Source organism: Manacus vitellinus, unplaced genomic scaffold (assembly GCF_001715985.3).
Source record: "Manacus vitellinus isolate BGI_N305 unplaced genomic scaffold, ASM171598v3 scaffold_3_pilon, whole genome shotgun sequence".
NCBI lineage: Eukaryota > Metazoa > Chordata > Aves > Passeriformes > Pipridae > Manacus > Manacus vitellinus.
The window spans coordinates 18,089,609-18,114,756 of record NW_021940535.1 but is presented as its reverse complement, the minus strand read 5'-3'; the positions used below and the strand labels follow the sequence as shown (position 1 = coordinate 18,114,756).

The window sequence follows — 25,148 nt, the reverse complement described above, 5'->3', positions numbered from 1 at the left end:
TTCACATTTGAAATTATTGGAGATATTAAACATAACTGTTACAAATTATTTGACAGTTACCTTAATTAGAATAGGTCTAGTTTAATATTTCCAGCACAGATGAAACACCTACTTTACTGGGGGATATGGAAGTTTCTCAGTATGTTAGGTCCAGTAAATGAAATTGAGTTCAAGCAAATCTATTAGCACAGTCCAACACTTTCCACAGCTCATTACAAATAATAATTACTTTCTGAAAACTTCCTCCTTCACTCTGAAGAACAGATCTGACTCAGTAGAAACATTATCAGTGAGGAAAGCTCAATTTTGGATGAAAGATTCTTAAACTAGCAAGTGCTTTTTTTTTTGTACCTGTTAGCAGTTGCCATACATCCAGTATATCAACAGATTTCAAAAGCTGCCCAACTTCTTTCAGACAAACCATCAATATTACTTCAACTAATATACTACCAAAATCAGCTCTCTACATTATTTAGTAGAACTGAACTTGGCTACCATAGATAGACAAACCTGTAAAACTGGAAATATGCACATCACAGGCATCTTGCAAAGATTTCTTAAAAGATTAACTTATTTATTATTTTAAATATTCTCTAACAGCATTAGCCATCTGTTGCTGTGAGCTTCTAGAAAGGTCTAATAATTTAGAATTACCATTATTTCTTCTTATATTTGTGATTTGGAAGATATTAGCTCAACTGGAGTCTCTCAAACAGATATTTGATACAAAATATTCATAATTCATTTGATTATATATTAAGGTCAGATGGCAATATTTCTGTTTCCAGATGAATCTAAAGTGAGTTTTGTATTTCTGAAAATGTGTTAGTATAGTTTTTAACATAAAAACTGCCTTAATAAATTACAATAAAATATTGTGCAAATGTTATCTTTGTGAATATTCCTGTGAAGAAACCTGTCTACTGGAAATGCACAGAAAGCTTACAGAAATCAAATAAACATTGTTAGAAAAAAGACCTGAGGGATATTTTAGAAGTTAGGCTAAGGTGTATTAGGTTAAAGGCTTCTTAATAATTTTTCAATTACAAATGCCTAAGACTGCCTACTTGAGACAGCTCTGTTTTGGTTTTCATCACTACATTGAATCTTTTTGATATATTTAGCTTTTTCTAAAAATAAAAAAAAAATAAATCAGGGCATGGAATAACGAGCAGTAAAAATAGCTTCATGTTCTACATATATGTTTTCTTCCTAAAATCAGTAGAGTTGTCTGGAGCAACATATAGCATCATCATTCATGGTATTCACAATGTTAATTTCAGACTATTTAAGTAATTTTTTTTCCCTGCGCGTTGATGATAGCATGTGATGATAATTCTGCTTCAAGTTAGTCACTATGGCAAAACAGAGCAGTTTTGTTCAGTCACCTTGGGGTGCTTGTGAAGGGTGGTGCTGTCAGTACCATTTTGCTGCAGCACCAGCATTCCACCGCACTTCACTTGCTGCCTGCCTGCCTTTCTCTGCCAGCAGAGTTTATATACATTTCATGCACTCTAAGGCTTTCCACAATCAGATTTTGATTGTATCTACATTGCTAGAGAGATTTCCAGTGCTGCTTTTATTTTTTTTAATGTGTTTTCAGCCTTTCAGTGTTTGATTAATTGTATTTGGTAAGTTCATTCATGCGAAGGAGCATATCTGTGTGGGCATATGTGTAGTAATATCCCTCTTTAAGGCCACTGACTCTTTCAACCTTGAAAACCTGCATATTTTGGGAAGGTAACCTATTGCATGTGTTGTTAGAGTGTGTAGAGCTAAATGCTAATATGAAGGATACTCGCCTCATATACATGGATCTGCCATAGGTAGGCATTTATGTAAGGTTTTGTACTTTCTATAGGCATATCCAAAAAGATTCCAGATGTCCACAGGAACCCAAATGGTGGGCTGCTAATTAGCACTGAGTAGGTTTGTCAGCTATACCTACATAAGATGATATCTTTTACATTCTGTAAAATACAGCAAAGGGTTGGGGAAATAATGAAGAAAGAAAGTAAAAGTGAAAACCATTGGGAATTTATAAATGTGACAAAAATTTTTACCTCAACCCAGTTGAAAAGAAAAAGAGTTATTTCAGAACCTTCCTTAATAAAGAAAGAGTGGGGAGGGAAAAATCATACCATATTGACCAATGCAATTTCCAGCTACTCAGGGCTATTAAGATTTAAGTGAACAGAATGTAAATTTGTTACTAGGAGGCTAGTGCAACTGCCCTAGCACTGTATGTGGAGAGGAGGACTAAACAACCAATTTCACAAGGTAGACAGACTGCGGTCAGGACTGGCGAGACAAATGTTTGTAAATGACTACATCGTGTCTTGAGTGCTAAAAGTACGTAAGGATACCAGAAACAATACACTGTCTTGGCTTTACAGTACCCATATTCATGTGGCTGTCGTGCCCTCAGTCAGAAGGAGACAAAAAGCGAAAGGATCTAAAGATGCCATTACATATGCATACACTTGTTAGAATTTGTCCTATACAAACACAGGAATTGCAAAGTTAAATAGGAGACTATGTAAAGTTTTACGTAGTTAAAGTGAAAGTTATAGCTTTTTTCTGTACCATCTAAAAGCAGATGAGCCATGAAACTACCACTGTTGAAAAATTTGCTACTCACAGCAGCACAACTTACCAGTAATAAAACAGAGTAACAGTGTGCTTGCTGCATAATACTCACATATCTGGTAAACTGCATGCACCTGTTACATTGCTGGTTTTGACAGGAGGTGAGTGGATCTGCTATCACAGGTAAATACCAGCAAACAAAAACTAATTTGTTAAACATTGCACTATAGAGACAGTGGACCCTCAGGTCACTACTGAAAAATTACTTGGCTTAGCAAGAAGAGCACTAATATTCCTGGCAGTGCCAAGACTGGCTTCCCCTCTACCTACTCCTTCCTTTTGTATTCAGAATCACAGATATTGTCAAGCTTCTGCGTTTTTTGACTTGTTTTTTTCACTTTTTTTTCATTTAATATTGATCCCTCCTGCAACGATGGGTAACTGTATTGGGAAACACAGCAATTATCTCCCTCTATCTTCATAACTTACTACATTCCATAATAAACAGAGTAAACAAGGTCAACAAGAACAAAAGAAGGTGAGGAAATTTTCGTGGCTTTCATTTGAATGAATTGTCCATCGGCTTTTTCAATTATAGCATAAAAGTAAATACATACGACAGCCACTATGAAGTAAAAATCAAAGAGTAAATTAAGCCTAGTTTTTTTCCCTTGTTCTTAAGAAATCAGTTTTAACATTCAGAGGGGGTTTTCTAACATAAATCCACTTTTTAGTTTCTATCTTGTTTTCTGATGGAGAGAATTGGACAAGAAGCTGCTGGTTTGCATTGTAATAAACAGAATACTTAAACAAGACATAGAATAAAAATTACCAATATGAGCCAAAGCCCTCTCAGATCCTAAGTATATGCTGAAATTTCAAACAGCCATACCCAGAGTTAGCAGATACTCCTGGTCAATCTCATCTTTGTATCTCCTGTAACTGCTTCAGAGATGAAGATACTATACATTACCAAACCCCAGGAGCTTTTCAAGCTTTACTTGAAAAGCAAGTGGTACATTATGGTTTTAAATTTTGATATCTGCAGGGACTATAAAACAGAGTAAATTAGTTGGCTTGGTAATAGAGCCAGAACCTGATCCCATAGTGATGAAAGAATTGCTCATGATTTCCAAACAACTGGTTCAGCCAGCTAGCAGAGCTATCAAAAAGAGAAATAGATTGATTTAATCTCACCTTTTAAAAACAGATGTAACCCTTGCCAAAGCAGAAATGTGTGGGGGAGAGAGGGTTGGAAATAAATAAAAAAGGAGAAAATATTAGGAGAAAGAACAAGTGTTTTTGCTTAAACACTAGATAAGGACTCAAGATGTCTTACCAATTTTTCAAACCTAAAGAAATTTAAATGGATATCATTTTAAACATCAAAAAAGAACAGAACTGTATTATCATAGATTTAAACAAGAGGCAAGGGTGTATAATCATTGAACTTTAACATGAGCCATCCTTATAATTCTAATTTGAAATTATAGTTCCATTTTCTTATTTCATATTTGATTCAGACCCTTGCCAACTACTTTAAGCAGTCATACCATGCTTAAGATTGCAGTAGCTCTTTATTGTGCTTACACATAAAGAAAAAATTTATAAGAGGAACATATTCATGAGCATCAAACTGATGAACTGAAAGAAGTGGTCAACAAAATGGGCAAGGAGAACTAAATATATGAGCATGCCAATAATGCAGCTTCATGTATTAGATTTTTCACCCCTAAGTAGATTTCACAAAAATGTGTTGCTAAAATAACTGAGCATACGGGCTGACCTACAGAATGTGGCTTTGCCATATAATGACTTAGGCCTACAATAGAGCATTTTCATCCCCAGCAATTCAATTCAAGTGCAATCTGTGACACTTCAGGCTTTGGTATTTCTAGCCAACCTCTTTAGCTGCATTTTCTCTGAATGTTACCAATCATCTATGCAATTTCAGCTGCAAAACTAATCTTTGCAGTATGTTACATGTAATATTCGCTTCTTAAAAATTGAAGCCCTTATGACCTCTATTGTATTTCAAGAACTTTTCATGATCTAATAGCAAATTGAAATATTTCCTTTTTCCAGTCCAAATATATTTCTTCTTTTTCAAGTACCACCATCTTCTTTAGTGCCATGAAAGGCAAAATCTTTAAAAGGATTCCTGTATCCTGATTAACATTTTTGTAATTGCAAGAATTTATAGAAATGCCATTAGCTTATGAAACAAAATCAAAATAACATGGAAGGATATTTGCACACAGGCATAGAGAGGTAGAAGCCATATGACTTTGTTATATTTCTACAGTCAAAGGTTCTCATTATTTTAAAATATTTTATAAAAATAATTTATATGAGTAGCCTGCTAGAAAAGAAAAATGAAAATGGACAGAAGCATGGCATCACAATGAAAATTTTAAAAACCTGGTTTCTTCTTATATTTAATTTCTTAACAGAAGAAAGATATTTGTTAGGAAGGTATGCAGGATTAGATTCAACAGTCATCCCAGTTAAAATATGTACAGACACAGATTAACGTGAGCACATGAGCGCACACACACTTTCTGTTAAAGGACCTTCAGCTGAAGCAACTGTGATCTAATCTTCTCTAATGAAGCAGGAAGCCATTGATTCTGATTTTGTTTTTGGAGCAATTCTGCCACCCACAAAAAAGGTAACAGTTGGAATGACTTTTTTTGGTCAGTGAAATGGCAAAAGCACCTTTTATTTATGGCAACATACTGGATACATTTAGAGGCATTTTAAATGAAGAGTTTCTGTGACAAACTAAAAGGGTGCCATCTAGCACAGAGTAGTTTCTATAAGTTTAAACAGGTTTGGGGGGTTTTTAGCTGTTATTATGTGTACATGCATTAATGATTATTCAGTGCTTCAAGATATGAACTTCACTGCCCTGGAGGCTGTAATGTTCCAAATATAAACATCAGACTCCTGCAATTTTCAAGATCCTATACATTGGCTTGCTCAGCTAAATTCTTCTGTCACACACAGAATCCATTATATATTAACTACATTTCTTATTGCAGAAGGCTGGTGATAAAACATAGTAATCCAGTATCTGTGCTTTTCAAAACATTTTAAAAGCACAGCCTTATCAACACCGATTCATCCTGCCTTAAATGAAGACAAACAAAAATGGTACTAAAGGCCTCCGCAGTGTCTAACCTAGAAGGAAATACAACCTTCTAAAAACAAACCAGTAACAACTAAATATTTTCATTGAAACAAAAACCCCCCCTGTTTCAGCAGTTGATTGGTTGGTTTGTATAGTGTGTGTTTTCTTTAAAGATGTGGTGAGATTTGGGGCGTGGGGGGTATTTTTTATTCCATGACTCATCCAACATGAATCTCTTCTACAAGAAAGTGTTCCAGAAATAAAAAGTCATATTCAGAATAGTAGCATGTATGCAGATGAATTACTACACTCTACAATATTGACTGAAAAAAACCCATTGAAAATGAAAACAGCCACCACACAAACAGAAATGTGATGGCATTTTCAGGCAAAACTTGTTTGTTTGTTCCCCTTAATGTTATGTTTTACCCCATGGTATATTAATTTCCATCCCAATATATTAATTTCCTGTATAATGTGAACAGAAAAACTTAGAAGTTGCTTAAAACAGTATTGTTTTCAGAGGAGGCTAGGGGAAGACAAAAAAAAAAAGAAAAAAGGCAAAGTACAAGGTTTTCCTTTTTTCCCCTTCCTTTCCTTCATAAATTTTAACTTTAGTTCTTTTTTGGGTTGTGCTTCTTCAGCAAGGGGCGAAGTATGGGGGCGTGTGGGGCAGTGATTTTTGAGTGGTGGGGGTGGAGGATTCTCTTTGCTCTCAATTCCAGTCAGTGTTTACCGAGCCCGCAGGACCCATGCTCACCATCCCGTAACTGCAATATCACTGCAGTGTTTCCTCCAGTTCGACAACTGTGATGTACAGTGCATGATACACACAAAAGCTCTCCTCCTGCCCCTTGTGAAGAGCACTTTCCATCTGACCTGAACAGTGGTCACCCAGCCCGAGGGGCGGCCACAGGGGCCACTGCGCTGACGGGATAAGCCGGCACTGCCAGGCCAAGGAAGGCGCAGTCACGGCAAGGTGGCCGAGTCAAGGCAACAGTGGCCAGTGCAACCTTTTAAGCCAGAGATGCAGCATGCAGCACCTCATTAGCCACAGAAGAGCCCTCACACTGAGCAGAACTAGGGAGGTTTGTTGCACCCTTTATTGACATGCAACATTGGCGCTGTGGCACTGACAGCCACCCACCATTTCTCCTCTCGGAACTGCTGAGAATGGTCACAGCTGACTTCTATCCTATGCTAAATTATTAACTTGGTGATAAATACAGATGAAAGTTGCTTTGGGGTAGGTATGTATGTCCTTAAGTACAAAACATCTCCCTATGATAACACTTAACAGGAATCTATTATTTTCATTGGCTTTTGGCTTACTCTATAAACATACTACATCATTTTTTAGGATTTTTATTACTATTATTATTACAATTCTGTATTTCTATTCAACTCAAAATGATGAATGCAAAATCAATACAATAAGTAACAAATGTATCCACAGTGACCAAACAATAAACTAAAAAGCACAGCATGGTGAGTGAAAATTAGCAGTTCTTGAAACAACTCCATTAAAATTCTGTTGCAATGTAAGAGAAAGGCTCATGCAATTACAAGGGTTACAACAGGTTTAACTATTTGAAGGCTTAACTGAAATAGTAAAATATACATAGTAGAATGTAATAGAAAGGTAGAATATCTCCTCAGAGGCTCAGTCTTTCAAGAGAGAGAGAAACATGATGACCAGTTCCTGAATTTACCAACTTTTCTCTCTGATGGTTAAGAAACTCACTTCACCCATTAACAATTGCTCTATAAGAAGGATACTTTCAGATGGTTAGGTCCTACTTTCCACAGTAATTATTTTCAGCATTTATTCAACCTTAATGCTGTACACACGCATTTCCACTGTGCCACCTTACATCAGCAGCAATTAGACAACAAGGCCCAGGAAAGCAAGCAAAGTGCATACAAATATACAGAAATATTTTCTTTTTTTTCCCCTTCCTATACGTATGTGGCCCAACAGTAGCATGCATAGATAAAAAAAAATACCCCACAGAATTCTTTATTAATATGAAAAGGAAAATATTTTTTTTTCCCCTCAGAAAAAAAAAAATCCATTATTGTCTACGTGATGACTGTAGCAATTTGAAGTCAAAATAGGTGTGCGATGTACGCAGTGAAGCTTTCATCTGGCTCTGTGAAATTCTGCTTTGTGTAGTAAAAGGGGCAGGTGAGATTACAGATGTTCTGGCTTCTCACAGACAGAGCAAGAAAATACACAGAATAACCACCAGGTAAACATTATCCCCCATTAGCTTACCCTTTTTTATGAAAAAAAAACAGAAATAAGAACATCCATTTAAAACATAATATTACAGGAAACTTCAGACTGAACACGGCAGACGAAGAACCTGCCTAGTACAAACTTTCAGGTCTGCTCTCAGAAGTGAAATTTCCTGCAAAGCAGAAAGCACAATCAGGTTTGCTCCATTTAAAAACTTGTGTTGCACCAGAAAACAAACAAGCATGTGAAACAGTGAATTCTTTTTCAAAGTAACACTAGAATAAGTTTGATCACCGTTACATGTTTCTGAAAATTATAGACAGGAAAAAAAGATAAAATTAAGTACAATGCAACTAACATACACCTTATATTCTAACTGTATAACTTCAGGAAACTATCCTAGTCACACAGGCAAAACTGATTGTTAAAAAGAAAAAAATAAATGAAAAACCATCATCTTACCCTTGCAATGCTGTTAAAGGTAGAAAAACAACCCGAAAGAAAGGAACAGCAAATTAACCTAACTGATACTTTTAATGGTGAAGAGACTTAAACTAAATAACTCAAATCTAAAACCCTAATGCTTGTCCTTTCTCAGTCTCTGGAAAATGTAGTAAAGCTAAAACATTGTAAATTTATCTTTGAAATGGACACTGAACAGTTCTGACAACTCAGCCAATTCTTTTTAATTTTTTTTAGGACAGTTTACATCAAAATCAATCTGCTTTCATAACTGATATGTTTCACTGCTAAAGACAAATCACCCCCCCCAATATATTTAATTTTATGAAAATAGGAAAATAATGCTAAGCATGGCAAAAAACACAGCACTTTTGTGACAGGGCTGAGAATGTTACAAAAGTTCTTCTCTTAAAGCTTGAAGTGAACTCCTGATTCAATATTTAATGAAACTGAGAAAGCTGCTGAATGTCCCAGAAATTCTACAACTCCCTGCTCTGTGTTCATCCTAAGTATTATGCAGCTATAAATTAACACTGAGGTTAGATGAAATTTCAAGCAGTTAAGAATAGCATTTATCCCATCACATCACCAAATTCTCTATTTTATTTTTTATGCTCTTTTACAGCACTAACTTGCAGCATTATTTTGCAATCATACATCCCAGCCCAGTACTGCAGCACTACATTGCTTAGACATAGCTCTACGCTCCAGCATGTTTTTAGGGTATGCAGCCAGCTCAGCTGTAAGCATAAGGAAGATTTTCATCAAGCAACAAAACTCTGCACAGATATTTAACACGTCCAAGACCCCTAAAGGCTTAAAATTATATGTATTTTGTGGCATGCTCCGAGCCAACACCACACCGGTGATCTGCACGGTGCAGACTACTCAGCAATTGCACCGCTGCAAATAAAATATTGTTTCACCTTTGTACCTTTAAATTCTTCAAACTAAAAGCTGAATGAAATACTGAGGTTCACTGTGCCTCCCCAGCACAGACAGTGCAGTAGCAGCTCGTCCATTACATTAAGTTTGTCTAAAACTTCCCATGTCTCATAGGCATTTCTCATCCTCTCTTGGCAGATGAAACAAAAGTTCATTTAAAACAAACCTAGGATGAGTTCATCTTATCTAGCTTGTTTTTCAAACCGCTAAAACTACGCAGTAGCCCACTCAAACAGAAAATTTCCCAGACAATGGAATCCTTTCAAACTGCACAGCCGACAGGATTCCCCAGTTGTCAGTTTTAGGTGCGTGCCAGCACGAAATGTTCTTGAATCCGAAATCTGTAATAATCACTCCTATTGATAATGTGAGCAGAAGCAGAATTACATCACGGTTAACACTTACCAAAATACATTATGTTTCTCATTAATCATGCAGTCAGGATCCCACCGCTGTGTATTCAGCATTAGCTCCTGCACAGGGCTGACATGTAAAACAGAGCTTTTTCATCCTACATTATGTGGAAATTTCCCAGCACGAGAAGCGTGAGAGAGCAGTGTGCCGCCTCAGGATGAGCTCTTTGCAGGCAGTCTTATCCCTGATACAATCCCTGTCTGATTTAGCGTTTACTCCGGCTGCATGCTGCACTGCCCATTCTTACTGTAATCTGACTCCTCCTTCTGATGTCCTTGCTGTGCCTGTGACATCAGGACTAAGAGTACTACAAACAGATCTTTTCTTTAACAGGCTCGCAACGATGTGGTCTAATATGCTGGTTAACCTAACTCCGGTTTGGACAAAAAAAAAAAGCCCTTCTAAAATTGTACTGGGTTGGGTTTTTTTTGGCAGTAAATGCGTGTAGTGACATAACGTGCTCAATTACATAATAGAGGGGAAAGACAAAGCGTATATTGTGAGCGCACTTTTCTTTGAAGGGCAGGCTCCAGGAGAAGCCCTGAGTACCCTGATACCCCAACTTCAATAGAAGATAATGATACTTGACACTTTGCAAGATCAGGTCCCCCTAAGCCTTTTTTTTTTTTTTAAATCAATAGTTCCATTACAATAAAAAATTTCAATCTGAATGTTGAAGAAAGCTCAATCTGTCTCTATTTTTAAAAAGCAACTAACAAATAGGTAGTTCATTTTCAATACAGCTTAACTGATTTTTTAAACTACAATATCTTCACATGAATAAAAAGTGTGAGGACAGGAGACATACAACAATGATGATTTGTAATGGAGTTTACAACCTTTCACCCTTCAGGTCTCTGGTTGCTTTCTGGCCCAGGTTGATAAGTCGTTAGCAGCTGGTAGCTATTTTATTGTTCTGTGGCAAATGGAGTGGTTCTAAGTTTGTTGTAAATAGGGCCCCACACAGTCCCTGCTGCTATATGAACTAGTAGCAGCTTCAGAAGAAGAAAGACCAAAGAAATACTGAAATACTCTCCACCATATACCTATAGTGCCTCGGGATGGATCTGACACACACCGGTGTGGCAGTGTGGTGAAGGCAATGTGGTCTGTATTTAGGCACATATGTCTCTTCTACGAATCGATAGAGGACATTGGTTTCCTGCTGTCAGTCTGGCGTGTATCACTGATAATACACTTACACTAAATAAAGGTAAAAAATAATGGACAGTATGCCGAAGCGTTTATTTCATTATAATAGGATCTAATGGGATGAATGCTTTAATTCTACAGGAAAGAGGATGACAGGTATAATTCATTTAAAGCTCCACTTCTTATTTGTAAAACCACCACACAATAACTACTATTTCATGAGGTCCAATCACTTCGGGCAAAATTATCGCACCAGCACAGCAGCCAAGGAATGCTCCAATTGCGGCGGCAGAGTTCAGAGCCCTGGTGTACACTGCCGCTATGCATCTCTCAGCAAGAGCCCTCCGCAGCATTGCTCTCTCGAGGTTTCATGCTACCTGTATGAATGTTACAGAGATTAAACACTGCTGGGGAGAACTGGGGCACGAATTTCAGTCCTGTCCCTTGCTGGCAGTCCCACAGCTATCCACTTCTGATACCTAGCCTTTCTCAGTGCCTGCTCTTATTCCAGCTTCCCCTGGGAAGAGGCAAGCCTGAAATGAGAGATACATGGTACACTGATAAACTCCAAAATAAGCTTTGCTTCACAACTAAAAAGCACACAGTTAAGGAGTGCACTTTGAGGCCACAGTACATGAGGGAGGAAGATCAAGACTTTTCGCACAGTTCAAACTGATCGAGAGCAACATAAGTTGAGCAAATCCTAAATCAAAAACAGAAAAACGAAGCTATCTAGAAATCATGGCCTGTATTTTAACTAGAAGGTGCAGAAAGCAAGTAACAGAGGGTATTCACAGTACATTTCTTTCCTTTATTTCATCATTACAATGCTCGTTCTTTTCTATCATACAGGGAAGGACACCTCGCTATAGGGGAAAATACCATCTTCAAAGACTGGTTTAAAATATCTCAGCTGAGCCACTCTAATGTTCTCTGAGCAGTAGATATAAGCTACTATTAGGAGCCTTCTGCAGCACAACCATTCCCTCCTCTCCCTTCACTGAGGGTAAAAGCTCAGAGAATCAATTCACTGTGAAATCCTTCAGCTCCTTTTCCAGCTCTGAAGTGCTTTTGCAGAGGCACTGCGTGACGTCCTTTAAGACAGTCTGCACCCAGGCAGAGCATTTGCCTGTTAAACTGCATTTACCTTATCACAGAAAAAAAGCTCGGGGTCATTCTGCCAGGAGTCAAACCCTGTGAGATGCAGGCTAACTCTAGTCTTGGTGCTTCAACAAGCTGATTTGTGCCATCAGCTGGTCATCTGAGAATGCTCATGTCTGTGTAGGTGTACTATTAATGGTCGGGCAACAACCATGATGCCTTTAAACACATCTTCTTGAAATGGCTGTTGTGTTACAATAGCTGCACCAATTCAGATGGCAGGTCAGATCTTCAGGAAATATGAACAACAAAGTGCCACGTAGATTGACATGTTCTCCACTATTTGGTTCTGAATGTTGCCTCCAATTTTGCTTTGCCCTATAGGATGCAAAACAAGTAGGATCACCTTCCACCTTAATGCACCTTATTTGTGTTCTGACAGTAAGTATACAATTAAAGTAACCAAAGCAATTAAAACAAGAACTTTAATTTCTTTGCATTTCAACTACAGAAATGCAAAGTAGGAGAGAAAAATCACTGGTGGCCTCTCCTGGAAAGCTTTCACAGCCCAAATTCACATAGTGCATGACAAACTCTGCTTTCATTTACACATTCAACATTAATAAGCTGTAAAAAGAAATAGAGTTTCAAGCAAGGAACAAAGAATAAATTTTATTCCCTGAGTGGGATATTGTCACTGTCAGTGAAAGCAAGGTTTAGTTTAGTAATTGCAATCCCAAATGGCTGGTGTTTTAATGCAAGCATTGAGGATTCTGTGGAAGACAGCTGTAGGGAAGCACAGTCAGGAGCAGCAAACACTTATGGGTGTCTGGAGATTTGAGTAGACCCAGCCTGGGCATGCAGAAGCATGCAGAATGAATGAGCAAATTAGTCCATGATGTCAGCCCATGGTGCAAACTCCCAACCATCAACAAGCCGACACAGGCTAACCAGCATTTAACTTTGCTACAGATGCAGGTTAACTGCAAAATTATCATATTTTCATGCATGGTGCACTTATAAAAGCAAATCTCCCAAATCCTTGTTATTCAGCAATCGCATAAACATAGCAAGAAAAAAAATTACCTATTCCTAAACCAGCTACCCCTCACCCTTATTCTTAAAAATACAAGCAACTTCTACTCCCTGAAATCCTCTTTTCCAACATAATAGCATCTCCACCTTGAGTTCTTCTGCCCTTCCTTACCTTGGTAAAGGCTTTGCCACAAAGGGTAGATTTTCAAAACGCAGAACACCCCACAAGATGTTACCTCCTTAGAATAAACAAAAAGCAGATAGTACACATAACCTGGAAGTACAGCACATACCTTATGTTTCTCCAGAGCTGGGAAAGCTACAGGTTACTCCTCACGCCTGACTTGATCTAGAGCCAGAGGGGCACTTCATGAACTAGCTCCACTAATTTGTGCTTTCTACTGATTTTTACCTATCCACTGATTTACACAATGCCGCCATAGTAAGTATCAAGGCCACTCACAGGCATGTCTTTTGCAGAGACCAATTAATATTTAATATTAATGCACCCAGTTAATTCCCTAGGATTCCTGGAAATCTCTCTTCCAGTCTTGAACTCTCCCAGGAGGCAACTAATATTAGATTTATACTCAGACTCTTACCAATTGCCTTTGATGAATTTCAATAAGTGAGGCTGACCACAAACCTTTCCTTGCAAGTGCAGAAGCACATCGAGGAACTCTTTGTTGGCAAAAGTGTAACAGTAGGCAACAAAATACACTAGTGACACAACATTTTAAATCTATACATCATGTGTAGTAAGTTAAAAAATCTCATACCTTTGAGAGGTTTCCAGATTTTCCTAAAATAAATTTTGTCTATTGTACAGACACAACTATTAAGAACAAAAATTTATTGTAGAAACATTAGTTTCTGAAAATAAAATGGGAGAAAAAATCCAAATCACACCAGACCTACTAGTCAACCAAATGCACCCCAAAACTAAAGGATTCTTAAAGGTAAAATGGGACTAGAACTTCCACATAATTTGGAAACTTATGTGTCGAAATTTCATTCCTATTAGTACTACGGTTACCACAGTGCAGAAAGAAAGAACAGCAAACAAGCCACAGTATTTTAAGTCTCCAAAAGTAATTGAAAGCGTTTCCAAGTGCACATATTTTTGTGCCTCAAATAAAATATATTAAGTACATCAGCTAGAATTTTGGTTTGTTTTTATTTTGAAGCCATCTGGAGTAATTTAAGACATACTACACAATAATGCAGATTTGGTGATTCATTACTAATCTCCTGAGGTTATCCTAAAGGATAGAAAGGGAAGAAGCAAGTTACATTTGTATATTTTAAACAGCCACAGTGGTTCATCTTTGGTTTTACACATTCTCCACTGGCAAAAACTACCAAATGTGTTTTTTACCCTTGACTCAGAAGTGTCAGTTCTGGAAATGTGCAATATTTGTCACTATGAATACCATTTAACTGCAGCAGTACCCGAAGGAACTCTGTACAACCACACGTGAATACAACTGGAGGAACTTAATTAATCTTCCTGTCACTTCCATGATGCTTTTCATTAGTTTAGCTGCTATCTGATCAACTGCTCCATTCTCTATTGGAAATGGCTAACCAGAACCTCCTATAAAAGCGTTTTCAAGAGGTAAACAGACTCACTTTTGATCCTGAGAGCCTTTACAAATCTTTACCATGCAGACTTTATCAGTTCAAAAAGAGCACTTACAGCACTGTTCTTTTTAAGCAACTGGGAATTTCTACATAGCTTAAGTAATATAAATAATACAATACGCATTTTTCTAAGCTTGCAGCTAGTACTTCTGGTATTTTGTATTTTGAACACAGACAACATGTGGTAATTGAAAGGTCATATTTTTCTGAATTTCCTTCGCATAGATATGGATAGTTACTAAACAAACAAACAGAATGTTGCCAGCATAAAGCCAAACCTGTATTTTAGGTAATATTGCTGCTAATTGTTTACTAAATGCCCATTCCTGTCATCCTTTGCTCCTAAGCATGGGACAAGATTTAAGGTAATGAATATGAATAAATATGCAACTGGTACAGAAGCTTCTTTGACTATGTATATCGATAATAATTTTAAAGAGAAGTATGGTTTAAAAGCAAATAACAAGACTGGGAAGCTTGTCTAAGTCCATGTCAAATATGTTTTCAAACACATACACACACACACACACACACACACAAAATCTCTTTTTTTCGGTCAAAGAATGAAAACTGGAACCGATGGCAACAGCAAGTTCAGCATGCATAGTCCTTCCTTTCTCTCTCTTTCTTTTGTAATTTTATTTCTGTACTGTTTTCAGTACAATTTATCTAATGTGTCAGTTTAAAGCATATCACATGTAGACAATCCAGCACTACCTTCTGTGAGGTGAATGAACCAGTGCCTCACATTTTTTGTTCGTCTTTCTGACACTCTCTACAATTTTGCAACATACCCTCTAAGATTTATCACCAAATCCAGGCATTGTATTCTCACAATTTATAAAGTTATAAATTTAAATTTATAAATCCAGATGTTGTACTGAAAAATTTTGTACAGATTTCACACTCAGGATTCTTTTATTTTTGCACTCTGATTTACAGGATGCATCGGTTCACTTATGAATGGTTGTATTTTGCATTTCTGATTGTACCATTAAATGGCCAAAACTATACACTTCTATTATTTCTATAATCATTTTTATCAGTCAAATGATAAGTAACAAAACTAGATATTTTACAGTAAAATCATCTATTTATACTGTCTGTTTTAACTGTTTGATTAAAATAAAATAACTACAATTTATTGCATTATTAATTAGAGACCATTTTGTTTGAAATGATAAAGCAATTATTGCATAGGTATCTGTTATGCTTTAGAGTGGGAGTGTTTGGTTGGCTTTTGGTTTTTTGGCTTTTTTGGAGGGAAGAGAGCTGGGTTTGTGGGTCTTTTTCTGTTGTTTGGTTGGTTGTGAGTTGTGGGGGTATTTTTTACCTTCCACAAGTAGCATCAATGAGGTAGAGATTTCCTCAACAAATCATTTAGGACTCCTGTGCAAAAGTTATGCAGAATTATTGGTTTTAAATAGTCTTTAGTCCAAGAAATTGTTGCTTTACATCTTCCTTTCTTTCTTCCAGGCCTTTTGGAAAGTGTTTCAGCACACTCATAACATGGAGAATGCATCAAGCATTTTTCAAAATAGAGAAAAAAAAATTTTTATCACTTATGGTGCTTTCAAATCTCTCGTAACAATCTTACTATCTCCATCTAGTGGTTTATATGATTAGGACTTTTGCTATTAATGCATTAAAAGCTTTTTATTGTCCTTTGCCTTACCAATCACAGATTTTTCATTTTCTGTTTCTGTCTTTCGCTATAAATTTTCCACACTTCTTACTTCAATTTTATACTGATTAGTATCTGTTTCCTCTTTTACAATTTTGTTCCAATTTTTAATTTCTAGTTGCTGTCCTAATTTTGTGGGTGAGCCAGTAAAGACTTCCAGCTAAAGTTTGCCATTTTCTAAACATGAAATTATTTTTTTTTCTCATCTGGTGACCTGTAGTTATTTAAAGATGCATCAATTTTCCTCCCAAGCCTTTCTAGCTCTTTTCTTCCCAAACAGTTCTGCTTCTAATTTTCCTTTAAAAAAATAAAACATTTTGAAAAACAAAATATGTAGCTTTTATTTGTATTCTGTTTGCTCCTAGAGAATACAAAAAAAATCTATTTCCACATCCCTAAAGCACCTAAATGGAAAAATTTCAAGACACAAGCATGAAACAACATTCCTTCATTTTCTTGATACTGTACAAAGCTGTTCAAAAAAGAAAAGAAAAAAAATTAGCAATGCAGTATGATTTTATGTTTCCCAGTGAGCCATGTTTTAAATACATAACTGCAAGAGAAAAATGCCAGCACATGAAGTCTCAATGTGAATGAGTGTAAGCAGTTTGTTTTTTATAGCAGACCAATCAATGGGAGCGAGGTTGGATCATAGACCTACAGCCCGGAATGCACATAAACACTGCCAGCTGCACAGTACTACAACTTCTCTCCTGCTTTGCAGAGCTGAGATACTTTGCAGCAGGACCCAAAGGGATTGTGAGGTTCCAGCACCACATTCGGAACTAAGAATGCGAAGGAGCTTAAAGTATATCCAGCTTTAACTACCTAAAAAGACAGTACCTCAACTAAAGTAGTCAGTGCTAAAGGTGCCTCCTGGGGCAACTCATCCCACAGTAAATTGTAATCTGAGTGGAAGAACATAGGTCCCTCTCTGTGAATACTTCTCTCATTCTGCTGACTCGCAGAAGGGTATCAACACTTAGGTTAGATAACCTTTTAGTCTGTTACAGTTCAGCAGGAGAAATTGCATCTCAAATGGCTATAAAACAGTTAATCTCATAGAAAACACAATTTATGTGTTTGAATTCCTCTTTCAAATCCAAGGAAAAGTTATTTTGGTCAAAACTACCAAGGAAACATTAGTCAAAGGTGAGTAAGCTGCAATCTCTCAGAAACTGCCATGAAAAAAGGGAAGGAGACAAAATAGCCGCAGACAAGGCACTACTTTGAGGGCATAAAAGGATACAAGTTACAGCAGTTTTCAACATTTTATGAGATTGCTTTAAAAAATTTAGTTTGGTTTTATTCACACTAGCATTGTATTTGATTGCCCTGACCATGTGTAAACATTTTGCAATTCCACACATGCAAGTTTCATCACAGAGTGTAAGAAACAAATTGTCATGAAGTGAAAATATCAGCAACATCTCACTGTAGGTAGGATTTGACTCGGAGATTGACACTTAAGTTTTTATGTGTCTATTTGGGTGCCTACCTGTGATCTGGATGTCTAATTTCCCAACACAGTCAAAGATCAAATTGATGTAGTCAACAAAGCTAGAAGAGTTATTTATTACATCTAGCAGTAGACTCCAACTTTGGTTGGCCAAGTAGCTCTCTAAGCTCCATTAACCATATTGACTAGAATTTCACCAACCAAAAGCTTAGACACTTAATTCACTCGTAGATACCTGTACGCACACACACACACACACACACACGTGTGTACACATACATACTCCGAAAATTGCAAGCTGAATCCCAGCCAAGGCTTCCAAATCTCATAAAAGATCTGGGACCCCTAAAGATCTCTCATAGCCATTGAAATTCAGCTCCATCTGGGATCATCACAGCAACTATCAACTGTGCTCAGCAACACTAAGTAGCACTTTAGAACAGAACATGAGAAACACCTGCAAGTGAAAATAGCATTAAATTTATACAAGAAGAATTGAATTTTCTCCAAAGGCATTAACTATAAATTAGCTTTCTCACTGTTTGGGGAAATTTTCTGGGCTCTTAAATGACCCCACAGTGCCTCAACATTTCACTCTATGAAAAAAATCAAAGATCAAAAACCTCTGTCTCAAAAATAATAGACATAGAGGAAAGCACCACTCTTGAATTACCAAGCTGGCATCCTACAAAAACCATGGTCTACTAAAATCCCTGTAGATTAATTTATGCCATTCATACCTACCTTTAAGAAAAAAAATGGGAGCATGCCACAAAGTGGCTGTTAGATGATATAGCCATTTAGAGTTAATAGTGAACAGAAAAAAATGTTAAAATCACCTAGAAACAATTTATTTCTTTTAAATTTCAAATGCTCCAGTACTCTTCTCCCAGGGGGAGTAAGGAGTGTAACTGCTTTTTAACATTCTTCCAATGGTGTTCAAATACATTCTTAGCTAGTTTATAATAATTAACAGTAAAAGGAGTTTTCATCTCTGTTCCCAACTTTTGATCTTATTGACAGAGACTTCTGCCATTCTAATTCAGAATGACATGTACAGCAAAAAACTCCTGTCTGTATCTGTTCCTGACTTTCTTGTTACATCTTTTTTCTTGTACAGATTCCCTTTGATCTTCCATACCTTTGAATTTAATTACCAGGTTTGAAAACACCCAGTCGTAATAGCAGACTATAAGTAATTCTGTTTCCCACAGCTATCCAAAAAGACTGCATCCCGAAGTCAAACCTCTTCTTCAGAACACAGTTTTCAGAGTCCAACTCAATACAAATACTTTGCAACTTATTTATGCCAATATAATTAGGAAGTTAATAATTTTGAAATGTAACAGCCTAAATAGAGTGCTGTGGCTATTTTTAGATAATTCACTGGCTTGATTTTTCCACTCAGGACCTCTTAAAATAAGCCTAGTTACTTGAGGTGCCTAAATATGGTATACAGAGACAGAAAATACTGGACTTGGTCCCTACCTCACAGAATTTTTTCTTCTCTGAACTATATAGATAAACAGTATACAACAGATGAAGACATACCTAATAGCTTCATTTCATATTCCTACAAAGCATTACAACTGAAAGAATTTCATCTAGGTTTGAAAGCCCCAGCCATATCTCTCCAGACTCTGTAGATTTGACACAACTGTTCCAAGCGTACTGACTGTCTAAGATTTCATCTTTTACAGAAGGACTACGGTATAACAATACCATAACAGCCTGGAAGTGCTAAAGGAGGAAAAGCTGGTTGTAGGATTGTAGGGGTCTCTGTGTCTGTCTAGCCCTGAGGAAGGGTCCTGCAGACAGCAGAGCAGAAGATGCATGATGGTAATAATGGACTTCTACATTCACTTCTTCTGTAGATCATCCACTTTCTCTGTTTATAAAGAAAGTAATTGTCATTTCATGAACATTTATGTTCTGACTGCTCAGACAGAGCTGACTGCAATGTAAAAGTGACTTCTAGTTCATCTGTGGATTGCATTGATTTGGCAGTTTAGTTTTGTGCAATGGAAAACTGCATCAGTGACAGAAAAGCTTTCATGGAAAATAGTGTAAGAAATAGAATGCCTTGGTAAAACCATTTACTGCAGAAGTCTGCAGTGCCTATTTTATCCCACTAAAGATACTTTACTGTCTTCTAAGTTGCTGATACTTTTTGTACTGATACACTTTTCATTACTTATCTACCACTTCCTTCCTTAATCACTGTCCACCAGAGTGATTTAATTAAGTAATTATTTTTACCAAGAGTAACTGTCTATACATTAAAATCCACTGGGCCATGCTTCATCTTCATTTAAATCCTTTAAAACCAATGACTTTAAGAACAAATTCAGGAAGTACTGAGCACAAGTAGTGCAATGTTGCATAAAGTATATACGCATGCTCATGTACACACAAATTTATATTCAGCCTTGTGCACACACAGACCCATACAGTGCAACATGACAATGCTAGATGCTTTCTCAAGTGTATAATTAACTTGCTGCACAGGTCAAAAGCCACATTAGGATTCCAGTTTCCCCTTTTTATTTTCTCATTCCTGCTCAACAAGGTGATATTTTTTTCATCATTGGATATGAAACCAATCAAAGGGCAGAATTTGGAGTGATAAAATTTGCACTCTATTGTGTTACTTTTTACTTGCTATTCAGTATGACAGAGACATTTGATTAGAATGAGGAAGAAGCTAAATTATAATGCTTAACATTTTAGCTGGTTGCAATATAAGTGTTATGAATTGCTCTTAGTAAAGTTCCAGCGAGTTCATGCTCATTACTGCTGGGCATAAAGAATGTCATGAATGGCTACTCTGTCTTCTGAGCCTCACAACTGTTCTAGTCAGGTTAGAAACCCATTTTCCACATTTTCAATTAATATCCCAACCAATGCATAGGGTAAGAATAAAAGTGAACCATGGTTGTGGTCAGGGTCTTTAGAGATGGCTCTCCACTGGGTAGAAGTCCACTGGAGCCACCTGAGAGATGAGAAGATTAGCTCCAGCTGGAAGTTAGCCAGCAATTCTGCAGGCTACAAAGGTCTTGTCCCCCTTATGCAAGGATTACTATCTACAGTTCCACAGTACACGCTTTACCTTTCGTCAGCTGTCCTCATCCATTCATTAAAGGACTCTAGGGAAAATATTTACAGGAAAAAGATTTACAGGAAATTACAGGAAAAAGACTAGTGTCTCCTAGACACCTGGTGAGTACTTTAATAATCTTGTGATTTTATCAACTTCTGTCTGATGCTATGAATCTTTTGCAAGCAAACAACAAAAGACCATTTTCAGGATAGCTCTCTTATGTCAATGGGTCACCAAGGATAGGGAAGACCAAAGCATCTTAGTCTGAATCGAGATAATTAAAATTGTTGCTAACATCCACGTAACGTACTAATTAAGTTACTGTTTTGGTTTTTTTCTGGGAATAAAAATAAAATTCCTTATGGAGAATGTTTATCACAAAGGTGGTGGATAGGTTCCTGCTACTTGAACCTATTTTTGGATGTATAATAAAATGGTGTGTGTGACTTTTTCTTAGGTGCCTCAGTAATGGGAATCAAAATATACTGTTACTCATATAAAAAACTTATTAGTTATTGACTTTTCATTGGATTGAGATAATTTTTAATATAAAATTCAGAAAATTAGAGCAAAGTTTGAAGTAACAATAATCACAGAAGAGCACAGTTTAGAGGCTTTAAGGTGTTATTTTGTCATGAGTACTTTCAGGGTTTCTATAGAAAAAAAGTTACAAAAAGTAATACCTAGCAACAGACAAATAACAAGTTCAAAGGAACAGATTTTTCTTTATATATTATGGTGACTATTTAATCTTATTTTCCAGTTGAGAAACAGATGAACTGGTGCTTTGGTCCTGCTGTTGCTCATACTATGTATTTCATAATTTTTCTGCTACAGTCTTTTGCCCTTTTATAAAGAGTAATTTTAAACTTTTCACTGAATATTTTCTAAGGGAAGGTCAGACCTGAGAGGCTACTAATGGATTAGCCTTTGATCTTTCTTCCTTGACTCAAGCCTGTCAGAAGATTTTGTAAAATGACAAATGCAAGAGTGACTGACTGAACAAAAAACACCTACTACTTTGGAGGGGGACACCACAGGAGTTGCAAGAGTTTTTACCAAAAAATTGCAAGTTATGTAATTTCTGGAACTTTAAGGAAGGAAAACATTAAGTATTACTACAGATAGGTACATATTTTTGAAAGGATCACAGAAACAAAATTGTGAGATAATGAAAGCATATTACATGAGTCATCAAAGCCTGTACATTCCAAGAGAGGGATAATTAGTCATTTCTGATGACTGGATAAATACTATAAATACCACTTCACTGTCATTCTGGGGTCACACCATGACATTCTTACAGAACAAATAAATCCTTTAAAGAGGGGCAGTTTGACTGCAAAGCCTCTCCAGTAAGAAGCATCACTATACAAATAGTTCTCTCCCTTTTTAATCCTAGTTAGAAACCCTTTCTATTCAGCAGAGGTAAATGACCCTCACCCATTAAAAGCAAAATATTGGCCTCTTTTGAGATGTCCGGCCACTAGTGCCAAGATATGCTTCACAGAATTAATCTTTCTGTACCCTGACTGATAAAGCCTTAATTTACCAGACTTGAGGCTCTCATAATACAAAAGGATTAAAGGACATTAGCATTTATGATACAATATTAATATTTTCGCAAGAGCTGTTGCAGTTCCAACTGGATGATCTTATAAGATTGTAAATAGTATATCCCTGTTTTGCAGATGAAATTTAGGTTTAAAATATTATAAGAGAGATTAGTTAGAGACAGAAAAAAGGCTGAATCCCTGAAGCTCTTGGCTCTAGGGCAGCATTCAGCTCACAATGTCCCTCACTGTATGAGCAAAAATCCAACTGTGAGAAAATGTATATAAGGCCTATACTAGTCTCTCTTAATGTGGAAAAAATATACACAAAATGGTTTACTTTGTAAGACAAGAGTGACTTACGTTTTCCTTACACTGTGTTCACAAGACAAAAATGAGTAATCTTCTCCTGGTACAGCTTTTGTAAGACTGTGGAAGTTACACTGGGGTGAACTTGTCACCAGTTGTGTCAGGAAGAGGGTTGTGCTGCTAATAATGGAAAAGGTTCATTATGACACTACTGAGTAGTTTTAAAAAAATGCTTGTAAACAATTGTCAGCTTTCAAATGTAATTTTATAAAACTCCTGTGGTCTTCTCACATGCTACATTTTCATCTTTATCACACATTAAATCACATTGCCAATAATGTCTTTGGGATGAATTTGAATTCTTCAGGCTTGAATTTAATTACATTATGTAAACTAGAAAATGTCTTCAGTGTGCTTTGAGGGAGTAGCTTATCTTGGCAACTGTTAAATTCTGTTTTGTTTAAAATATTTACATTTTGATAACTTCATTCTGCTGTATTCAGCATTTATTGATCTTTCTTGGGAATCCATTTTCAATATAGTGCATTGTATTTATTTCCCATAAACCCTTAACTATGTTAGAGCATATTCTTACACAGCTTTTAAGGAAAAAACAAATTACAGGGTTTTGAGAGCATCAATATTTTGTTTTATAGCAATGATAAGACAGGGAAATGCATTCCTATACGTATTTTTTCTTTCCTCTGGATACAGTACTTTAGTCCACACCCTGGAACATAGCAATACTACCTTTGTTAAAACAGCAAAAATATGGTCATTTTGCATGCTATCTGCATACAGAAACTTTTTCTTTCTGTACTATGATTCACTGACTACCTAATTTGACTCATTCAATATATGTTTTGTTCTTGTGGGTGGTTTTATTTTGTAGGGATGTGGAAAGTAATTTAAAGTATTTTCTGGAGCTCTCTTTGTCACTGATTTCTTGATTTCTCTCTTCTTCTGAATCTTCCTCCCTCCCACCATTCTCCCTTCTCTCTCACACTGAGACTTATGGCAGTGATAACTGCATTTTCAGACACAATCAAAGTATACTTTTTTTTCCTTTCATATTTACTTCACAGAACATATCTATAAAGGTGGAAGCATTTTATTGCCAATCAAGCCAAGACTCCCTTTCACCTGCACTTGAATGAAGATCTTGAAATGCATGAAAGATCAATTCTAATTTGGAGGTGAGGATTGCAACGAAGTATTACATAGAATTTCATCATCTAATAAAAAAATATATGCATCTGATAATGGCAGACAGATTTTCACATCCTTTGTAATTCTTGAAGTTCAGAAAACCAGATTAGTTTAAAAAAAAAAAAAAGAAAAATCTCACTCCACAGCTTATGTTACAAATGCGTAAGACACAGTTTCCAGCAGACAGTATCCATGGCCAACTCTTCTGTAAACATCCAGGGACTCTATCTAACATTGCCATGAGAAGTCTTTCTTAATACCACCACTTATGAAGGTCTGCCTCTGAAGTGTATTATTGCAAGTAATATCATCCTGCTAATATCTTGTAATTTTTCTAAAGATAACGAAACTCCTCTTCAATACTCCCACTAAATCCCCCAATCAGATTTACTAGTAGGGTGGATCTCAGCTAAGCAACAGAAATGGAGGATTATTGTATTCACAGTGTGAATATTTTGATCGGGTGGAAGTTCCCATGCAGTAAATAGTGTTCAGCTGCACACCACATCTGCTCTGGCATAAACATGTCCAAAAAGGGATATGAGTTTGGCCAAAAAGGGCACTTTTTGCACAGTTCTGGATTCTACTACATTTCCAATGGTTAAAGTATAGCCCAGACAGTTTTGGAAGCTTCCTAAGAAGTGGAGCATACAGATGAGCAAACATATCAGTATGTCTAATAAACAGATCTCACTGCAAATATTGACATTCGAGTATTCTATACACTTTGGGGATTTGAGTTATTCCATTAAGTGTCTGATGATTTAAAAGAAAATCCTCACTTTCATAGGTTTCAAACAATTTAAAGAAAAAGCCTTCAGTTTCCACAGCATTAAAAACAAAAAGTCATGCAAAACAGATTCAATAAGAATAAACTTGCCTTTTTATTTCTTCAAGTTTTGTACTTATAAATTATATTAAATTCTGAATTATGCTTTTTTTTGTTTAATTGTTTGAAGTAGGTCCTCTGACAGAAGATATGCAATATCTATTATTTCAATAAGACCTAAAACTTTAACAGTTTGCTGTCAGAATATGCTGTAGAAAAATACGCCACAGGCTTGCTTTTGGTCAACTGTCTGTCTAAAAATACTCTCAACAACAAGTAAGGGTATAT

General features: G+C 36.5%; 1 protein-coding gene across 4 annotated transcripts in view; it reads right to left on the bottom strand.

Annotated features, from left to right (window-relative positions):
* Positions 1-25,148, bottom strand: part of ZNF385D (zinc finger protein 385D) — a 324,809-nt gene that overhangs the window by 147,821 nt on the left and 151,840 nt on the right. Inside the window, exon 1 of one of the 4 annotated variants that reach the window (XM_029961874.1) lies at positions 9,777-10,135. The exons of 2 other annotated variants lie outside the window; for them this stretch is intronic. In XM_029961874.1, the coding sequence (XP_029817734.1) occupies positions 9,777-9,798 (22 nt within the window). In that variant the 5' untranslated portion in view covers positions 9,799-10,135. Of the gene's footprint in view, positions 1-9,776; positions 10,136-25,148 lie in introns of those variants that run through there. One more of the 4 variants, XM_029961873.1, reaches the window with a different exon arrangement.